Source organism: Kryptolebias marmoratus, linkage group LG22 (assembly GCF_001649575.2).
Source record: "Kryptolebias marmoratus isolate JLee-2015 linkage group LG22, ASM164957v2, whole genome shotgun sequence".
In the NCBI taxonomy this organism is placed as follows: domain Eukaryota; kingdom Metazoa; phylum Chordata; class Actinopteri; order Cyprinodontiformes; family Rivulidae; genus Kryptolebias; species Kryptolebias marmoratus.
Window position 1 is genome coordinate 14,958,904 of NC_051451.1, and position 9,382 is coordinate 14,968,285.

At 40.6% G+C, this 9,382-nt stretch overlaps 2 protein-coding genes across 3 annotated transcripts; one reads left to right on the forward strand and one right to left on the reverse strand.

The window, feature by feature from the left end:
* The first annotated feature begins 753 nt into the window (after positions 1–753).
* Positions 754–7,813, forward strand: dnajb12a (DnaJ heat shock protein family (Hsp40) member B12a). Of its 2 annotated transcripts, none has more exons than XM_017428043.3 (9): positions 754–919; positions 1,231–1,411; positions 3,417–3,562; positions 3,647–3,817; positions 4,756–4,835; positions 4,936–5,045; positions 5,138–5,310; positions 6,582–6,724; positions 7,206–7,813. In XM_017428043.3, exons 1-8 carry the CDS (start codon positions 787–789, stop codon positions 6,701–6,703), a joined length of 1,116 nt encoding a protein of 371 aa, XP_017283532.1. In that variant the 5' UTR covers positions 754–786; the 3' UTR covers positions 6,704–6,724; positions 7,206–7,813. The 2 variants fall into 2 exon arrangements, with proteins under 2 accessions (XP_017283532.1, XP_017283541.1); XM_017428052.3 differs by having other exon boundaries at positions 7,269–7,813.
* A 179-nt stretch (positions 7,814–7,992) lies between these two features.
* On the reverse strand, positions 7,993–9,258 carry LOC108243633 (DNA damage-inducible transcript 4 protein-like). Its single transcript, XM_017429221.2, has 2 exons — positions 8,945–9,258; positions 7,993–8,857 (listed from the first exon to the last, which is right to left on the reverse strand). Exons 1-2 carry the CDS (start codon positions 9,102–9,104, stop codon positions 8,352–8,354), a joined length of 666 nt encoding a protein of 221 aa, XP_017284710.1. The 5' UTR covers positions 9,105–9,258; the 3' UTR covers positions 7,993–8,351.
* Positions 9,259–9,382: the final 124 nt, after the last annotated feature.

Here is a 9,382-nt window from a genome sequence, read left to right on the forward strand (position 1 = left end):
CCAAATAAATGCATATATGCATGTATTTACATATGTTTCTCCATTTGGGTTTACCCCTCAACTCTCCATTGAAAATATAGACTGTTTATGATTGAAAACAAAATCTAATACAACACCAACTGCACATAGGCACTAATGTTATTGCATCAAACTAAGGGAACATATTACTGCAAACCTGTGCATTCAGTTAACTACTGAAGTAACTGATTTCTCTGTGATTTTGACTCCAGGCACCTGCTGGGCTCTGTTTACTGCACACAGAAACCAATTCCAGTGCAATTTCTTGACTATGGTTTCCTAAACTGAGAACAAATTGCAAATTTGAGTACATGATTTAGTTAACAGAGAGAGAAAAAAATCTTTACAAGGTTAGAAGGAGAAATATTGATATATTTAGGTTTGGATATTTATGTGAACACTTATATGTAGAATAAATATACTGCTCAAAAGATTATAAATATATTTTGCCACTTCTATTAAATCATAGCCTATTATTTTAGTCTAATTTGTTATGTTCATACATAGTAGGCTTCTTTTATCTTATTTATTGATGTAATAATAAACCCTGTAATCAAATATGTGAAGTATTTCAAATCAGTATCGTCATCTGCCAATTCTCTCATGATGTTTATTTTTTCTGCTATTATAATAATAAAGTTTAATAAAAATCAAAAATGCAGAAAGTCGTTCTTCGATGACAGGAGTGACGTCTTATTTACTCATCGGACAGCGGATAACGTAATTTTTGTGCGACTCGGGGCAAGTAAACATTTCCGCTGTGTCGCGATGGACTCAAACAAGGACGAAGCGGAGCGGTGCATAAAAATAGCCCTGAATGCGGTCAGCAACAATCAGCTGGACAAAGCCAGGAAATTTCTAGAGAAGGCTCAGCGCTTGTTTCCGACAGACCAGGCCAAAAGTACGTCGAGTGAACGTCTATTTCGGCAGCGATGCTATCTAAGTTAGGCCATCGCTGTGAAACCTAATAAGCTAACGTTAGCATAACTGGCTACCAACCGTAACTGGTACTTGTAGTTTCTTAGCAGCCATTTCCAATTTATCTTCTGTATTTAGTTACATGTTGCGTTAAACGGAGACTTAGTTACTAATGTTGTCGTTTAAATTCTTTGTATCTCCCGTCAACGCTAATCGGTAATCTACTAGTAGCGGATTAACTAACAAACTAAGTGGAAACCTTGATTAATAAGGCGCCACTCTGTCATTTTACAGACCTGTTGGAGTCATTATCTCAAAATGGAAAGCCTCCAGATGAAAATGGCAGCGCTGTGAACGGAGATGGAGCCGGCGTGAGGCACCGCAGGGACAGAGATCATCATGGCGCTGATCCGTCACACGAGCACACAGACTCGGCCAAGTCTTACACAGCAGAGCAGCTGGAGGCTGTCAGAAAGTCAGTGCACTTTGTCATCCGTCCTTGTGCTTTAGATTCGTGTTGTTTCTGTAACCACAAACAAGCTGGTGATCTTTTTTTTCCAGAGTGATGTTGACAAACCTAATATGTGTTGGTTAATAAACAGGGGTGTCTCTGGTCCTTGGGGGGCCATTGTCCTGCATGTTTCAGATATGTCCATGCTTCAACATGCCTGATTCAAATGACTATGTCGGTACCACGTTTCTGCAGAACTTAATGACACACTGAGGAGGCAGTTTAACTGTTTGAATCAAATGTGTTGAAGCAGGGGAACAACCTTTTTTGTTTGTTTGTTGTTGTTGTTGTTTTTTTTACAAAACACTTCATGTCGGGCCTGAGATGCATTCCCATCTTGCATCATTTATGAAAGTAATGAGGACATGATAGTGGTTTAACCAAGTCTAACCGAATTACTATTACCCCTTTAAGCTGCAGGGTGAGGTAGTGACAGAGCTGTGTCGATCCATATATAAAATATGGCACTGTGGCTTGAGGGTGTGATGTACTGATGACAGACACTCTGTGAAACCAGGTGGCTGCAGTATTTAGAACGGAAAATGTTTGACACACGTTAACCCTGCTTAGTTACGCACTGTGCCTCCTATGGTTTTGCAGCGCTGGTTTCATTTCTGAAAACTCACATTGTGGCTGCATGTGACCGGCTTAATTGATGATTTATGAACAGCCAGAAGCAGCTTAAAGAGGGCCTTGTCTTTGAAGCCATATCGCAGAGCTGTTCTGTGGTGTCTCTTGAAAGCTGGAGTTTGACAGCCCTGCAGTAGAAGTAGATCAGTTGCTTAGTATGCAGACTTTTGCCATTTTTTTTTATTAACCGGCATTAATCACACTTGAGCACACTCAGCCAATTACAAAGCAGACATATACAAATACAAAACACATTTATCATGAAAATGTGAATTTTAGTGTACTGTTGAAGTGGTGTAAAGCAAATATTGCTCTTATACATGTACATAGTTTGATTTTGCTTTTACATGCTGTTAGATTCAGGAGTACTTTGCTGGGGAGATGTTTCAGTCAAAATGAATGAATATGCTTCTGAAAAATATTTGGAAATGAGAATTTGGATGCCGTGACTGGAAAAAAGAGAGTATTTTACAATGTCCTTACCATATTGTGACTAGTTGCTTTTACAAAAGAAAAAAATGGCAGTCTGTAAAATATAATAAAAGTATTTCATCCCTTCAGAAGAAATTGTAAATGTAGCTAAACTTCTCCTGTTCAAACATTATTTAAGATGGGCTGAGGCAAAGAGTAGAATGGTTGTGCAATCTGTCCGTCCATCCACCTTGTTTTCTGCTGCTCAGCTGGGAGTGGATTGCTCCAGCAACAGTCTGAGCAGAAATCCCCAGACCTCCATACCCACAGCCACCTTTTCCAGTGGGAAAAGCTGTTTCTGTCTTTCTCTCTCTCGGGTGTTCCTAAACCACCTGAGAGATTTATTTTCTCCAAGCCTTTCTGGTCGGGACTCATGAACTAGACTTCCTTCATTATGACTGATGAGTTTGATCCTCCAGTAGCTGAATGTACATTCTGTCTATTTCTCCAAAGCAACACAAACTGAAGAACTTTTTTTTTATCTAGGAAATTTTTCATTGAACTCAAACATCTCTTTAGCAAAGGTTTCATGGCCAGACAACACTAACAGCACAGTTACATCACAACCACACACACAGACATTGGGAAAGTCTTTTGGGTTCCCTAGTGTGGTATAAAACAAAGGTTTTTTGTTTTTTTTTGGAACATATTGTTGCCAACAAATCTAATATCCTTTTGCATTTTAAGAAAAATACCTTCTTTTTTGCTTTTTTTACAATTAAATTAAACATTGCTATTTCATAATTACTATAATGTATGAAGGGGTTTGTCTATCCATTAGTTGTGTTTTAAGTTTCTTTTCTCTCACTGTTACCCCCCGTCATCTTTACAATAATGATTATTATCATTATTATTACTACTTTTGCAGGATTAAGAGCTGCAAAGATTACTACCAAATTCTGGGAGTGGAAAAGACTGCCTCTGAGGAGGATCTTAAAAAGGCTTACAGAAAGCTGGCTCTGAAGTTTCACCCAGATAAAAATCACGCACCTGGAGCCACAGAGGCATTTAAAGGTAACTATATCTCCCATCACCTTTCTGTGGGGGATACCATGCACCGCTGGGGTTGTTAAGTACACGTTTGTGTATATCTTTCAGCTATCGGTAATGCATATGCTGTTCTGAGTAACGCTGAGAAACGAAGGCAGTATGACCAGTACGGAGAGGAGAGAACGCACCCGAGCAGACACAGACACCATCACGACTTCGAAGCAGACATCTCGCCTGAGGACCTCTTTAACATGTTCTTCGGTGGAGGCTTCCCATCAAGTAAGCAAAAACTAGATGAACGGTGTAACTGAGGCCCAGGAGTGGTAATACTTAGGAATAGTCTGACAGAGATCTGACGCGTCAGCTGTACCCAAAACTCTACATTTATGTCCCAAAAAGAAAAAAAAGCACCAGGAGAGTCGCAGCCCTCATACGGTATGTTTTGTTACCACCAGATAAATGGAAATCAGCGTACAGGGCTTGTAACATTCCTCAGGTCAGTGTAGTTCAGGATTTTTCAGAGGACCTACTGATTTGTTTGTTGTCCACAGCTGATGTGATGTTGCCTGCGAGCCATTTGATTTGCATATAAAGCAGGAAAGTAAGATTCAATCACTCCTAGTCCGTCCACATGCGTGGAGAAACTTTTTAATGTCGGGTGTACACTGACGTTCGTAAACTTATCCGCCCACTCGTGATTTGATCAAGCCAGAAACCTTTTTAACGAAAAGTATAAGAAGCAGTCAGAGGGATTTGTGTGATAATTACCATGAGCTTTTGTGTTGTCTCTTGTCAATCATTTTCTGTGCAGGCACTCACGCAGACCCATCTAACCCTGCTGTGAATCTACTCACTTTTTGTCCTTAAGTTTTTACAAAATAAAGGTTGATGCCAGCACAAAAAAAAGGCAAAGTGCAAATTTGCAGCAACATTTAACTGAATAGATTAAGCGCATTAACAATGTAGCACAAAAACTAAAAAACCAGCTGAATGTCCTAAAATCCGACTAGTCTAATGAAGTTGAGTTTATGGTGGACCAACCTTAGTTAAGCCTGTAAATTCTGACATTTCTTAAATGTAAGGAAGTGTCTAGATAAATATGTCATATTCAGGAATCACATTATGTTGTAACTGGGCTGAAAACATGTATATTCTTGAGCTGAAATCTCACATACTTTAAAGTCACAGCCCCACTAAAATAATCAGTTTTTTCCTAGGTAATGTACATGTTTACAGAAATGGAAGAATGCACTTTGCCCATCAGAACAGACAGGAAAGACGGGAACAGCAAAGAGATGTAAGTCCTGTTTGTAATGCCTAAGCAAAGCTTCATTTAGTACCAGTATGATCAGTAATAGGCAGTAATTCAGTTTTCCCCTCTCTTTCTGTTGTTACAGGGAGGTTTTGCTCTGCTCGTCCAGCTGATGCCCATCCTAATCCTCATCATTGTTTCTGCTCTCAGCCAGTTGATGGTCACGCAGCCTCCATACAGCCTTAGCTATCGTCAGTAAGTGGTTTTTATGTTCGCCTGAGTTTTTTAGATTTTATGCAAATGTGCTGCAGCAGCTGTCTTACTTTCAGTTACCTTCTGTTTAATAGGTCAGCTGGACATATTCACAAAAGGCATACGTCACACCTAAAAGTGCCTTTCTTCGTGGGGGACCGTTTCAATGAAGAATTTACAGGCAATAACCTGAAGAATGTCGAGAGAAGCGTAGAAGAAGACTACATCTCTAACCTAAGAAACAACTGCTGGAAGGAGAAGCAGCAGAGTGAGTTTTCAACCTTTAATCTTGAATATTTTCCCCCCAAGTTGGCGAATAAACAAGACTGTTCTCGAAAGAAATCAGGGCGTTCATTAAAGCGCCACTGAATAATGTGGTCATTTTCAAATCGTTTAGAAATTAGACTTCAATTAAACTGAGACTATTTACTCATGGAAAACATCATCACACAGAAATTGGAACAACGTAATTAGAGAGTGTAGGTGTTCAGCCGACTTGCTTTGGTGTCCACAGCTGTCCCTTGTAGAAAATAGTTGGTGCTTCATCCAAGAAGGCATAATAAATGAAGTTTAGAAGATTTAAGCAGCTAAAACCATGTAACGTGCCAGTTTAAGAGCACATTTAGCCATAAGAACCACAGCAGTTCCCTACACCTTCACAATGAACTGCAGGAATCTTTCTCCAGTTCCTACAACTATTTCATCACATTCGTATTCTCTTGTTTTCTCGCCCCAGGAGCCGTAGCCATACATAGTTGCTTTAATTCCTCTTACTGGCTCCTTGTAGCTCCTGTTTCAGAATAGCTGCTTCCTTTGCTCGGTAAGAGCTCATGCATGTCTAAGGGGATGGGATCGGTCCAGTCGTAAGCGTCGAACGAGCTGATCGTTCACCCATCACCTGCCGCCCATTTAAACATGCATTTGCGCTTTTAACGACAGCTTCTTGCGCTAACGAAGACGATTTGCTCACGTGATCAATTTACTTGTAGAATATGATACCAATTATATATTTTCTCTTATTATCTCTTTCATTCATCCTAAAGAAAGCTACAGTTTACTACATGTCTGATTCAAAGTGCTCTTCTCTGAGCCTCTGTGGCACAAACTACAATCTGTCATAGGTGTTTTAGCCCTTTATTATCCCTCTTACCTCCATTTCAAAAAACACACATCTTTGTTTCATTCCACTTTAATCTTTTTTGTTTGTTTCCAAAAAAGTTGGGAAGTTCATAGTTGTAAATGCTTTATAAAATCTGAAAAGGCTCCGACTTTTAAAAAATAACTAGTAAATTGTACAACATTTTTGTTTTCCAGGACTGGTAAACATGATAAATCCACGATCACTGTTCCTTTGTTTGATTAATGACCCATATTCAGGCATATTGTTATCCTCAGACATGCAGAAACGCTTCCTTCATGCCTAGAACACTTAGAAATACACCTGAACTTTACACAAGTTGATGTACTGTGAATTAATAGTGTAATTTTGAATCTATAAGAACTGACAATGACAGTGTGGCTCTGCTTTTGTTCTTTCAGAGGAAGGCTTGCTGTACCGTGCTCGTTACTTCGGGGATTCTGAATTGTACCAGAGGGCACAAAGAATGGGGACTCCTAGCTGTTCCAGACTATCTGAGATTCAGGTTATACTGGATGGCTAGTAGCTGCTTGCACTAACACAGGTACGGTTCTGCAGACACGGCTGTAATTACGTCTTTGTACAAGTACACAAGCTGGAAAGACTGTTTTTGTGTCTTTTTTTCACCCCAAACGTTGAGCCATTTAGTCAGCATTTCGTCAGCTTTGTTAGTTTATCACGGTGTGTTAATCTGGCACCAGATATTGAAGGGTCAGCTCTGTTTTTGTCAGATTGCAGACGTCAGTAGCAGAGGTTGGTCGCTGTCGATTATTATTGATTGTCTATCTTGATCAAGGTTCAAGTTTTCACAAAAGTGTTTTCGTAAATGATTTTAAACAAAGATGGCTGCATTTAAAGGAAAAAATTTTAAAAAAAGTTCTAACAAAACCAAGGCATTGTCAATTTAGTGGTCAGGTTTTTTAAGTGTAAAATAACAAATGTTGTTCATTTAAATATATGTATGTGTATAGGTACGCATCAGTAGATTAACCTAAAAAGATTTATTTGTTTTGTTTTTGTGTTAGGTTTAAATCTAATGAGAAGAAATCAGTCGGAGCCCACTCAAATTGGAGCATTTTTTTCCACAGCGAACCAAGAAAACGAATCCATGCCTTACGTGATGTGAGCAGCAGGCCTCGTCAGGGGATCTTCCTGCAGCTCGATTTAGTCTGACGTCCTGTAGAACTGTGAGAAGCTTTGACTTGACTGCTGACATTTTCTTACACTCCTCTCCCGGCGGCGGCGACGAGTCTAACCGTGGCGGAACGTGAGAACATTGATATCTATTTGAAGAATTAAACAAAGCTGCTGAGATTAGCTTTTTTTCTTCCTGAACATTTTCTTTTTTCCTAGAGAAAACAAACAAACCTCAAGGCCTTCTCACAGACAAAGACCGTCTGAGCCACTCATGAGGAAAGTGTGTAATTTTTATAGTTCTTACTTATGTAAATACTCATCTTACTTTTAACAATGCAGGGGTTGTCGGAGTCATTTACAATGTTTTGTGGATTTGCTTGTAGCCTGTTGGATCATTATTATGGAAACTTGTTGCACAACTCAAAGTAAGATATTTATTAAATTAACAAGCTAAAATTGTATACATTTATTTGAATAAAATTTGTCCAATGATTAACTACTGGATAGTTCTTTTTCATAACCTTACAGGTTCCCTATTTATTTTTTATTCTGAAATGGTAATAAACCAAAATAAGGATAGTAACCCTTTAGTGTGTTTATTTGATCGATCATATTTCATATTTATGTAATTCAGCTGTTTAAGGAAAAGGTGTGGAACAGAAAAAAACTCAGCAGATTTATTAGAAAATATTTTATTTTGCTTTTCCCAAGTACAAAACGTGATCCAGGCGGTAACATTTTCACTATCAAAATAATTCCCTGAAAGGCGTCGCATCACATTCGTGGGAGAGGAGATCGACTCATGTCCAGACACGAGTTGTCACCGATGAGTCCAGGCGAGTAGCTGCCAAGAGACACAAGTGGGTCCTCAAATTTAAAAAAAAAACACATTACAGACTTGATTCAGGACCTTTGTGTCAGTGCAATTCAGTGTTCAGAGTGGTGTTTTTTCTAAAAACAAAAGATTTTTTTTTTTTTTTTGCAGTTTTAACATTTAAGGCATTTGAGTGCTCCCCCTCTCCCCCTCCACTCAATCAACATTCCTCGATGAGCAGCTCTCCCGAGCTGTACAGTTTTCTCTTAATGGCCCTGAAGCTGGTGCTCAGCTTCAGGGTGGTGCGGTGTCGTGGAGACGTGGCCGGAGGCGGCTTCCCACCTTTGAAGAGCTTCTGAACCTTTGGCCACAATCCGCCGGACTCCATCCTCAGCACCAGAGTCATGTGGAAGGTCGGGACCAGGGTGGGGTCCACTGCTATCTGATCCACAGGGCACAGTGGGCCCTGGTCCCCCCTCTCCACACACAGGTCAATCAGGGCCCCCCTGAGCCCACAGGGCTCATTCACAGCCAGGTGGAGCAACTCTTGGCTGAGGCTTTGCATCAGGCGGTCAGGCAGGAGGAGTCTGGAGCAGCACAGCATGTGGGATGCATTGTTGAGGCTCTGTGTGATGGTGGCCACCACCTCCGCAGCCAGGGTCTCCTCTGGGGGGTAGCAGAAGAAAGTAGTGTCTGACTCAGACAGGGACACATCTGCCACGGATCCTGCAACAAAGAGCTCGAGTTAGTAAAGCTTTTATTCAAAAATAGACAAAAAAAAAACAGCACACAACAGGAGACAAGACTATTTACCAGATTGACTCCTCCAGAGGCGACGGGCTTTGTGTTTGTCGCCCTTCAGCTCGGTGAGCTTCAGCAGCAGATTGCTCCAGGACAGACTCCGGGAGCCCCTGTCCTCCGCTGGAGACGGGGGGAAACTGCCGTCCAGAGATTGGTTGCAAGAAAAAGACATTTAGAAAACAAATGCTTCGGTTGTTTAAAACAAAAAGAAAGTGACCCTAAAAAAATATATATATTTTTTTTTTTTAAAGTGCGACGGTATCCTCTCTCAGTTGGCCTCCCTCCTGCTCCCGAGTCGGACCAGCTGGAGAAAACACTGCCGCAACAATGGGGACAAAGCCTTAAATACGGCACGCGAGCCCCCCGCCGCATTTCTCAGCCAATCAGCTCGCAGCTCACGTTCCCAGCCCATTATTCTGCCTGGTAACCTGTGATGAAGCAACAACCCCT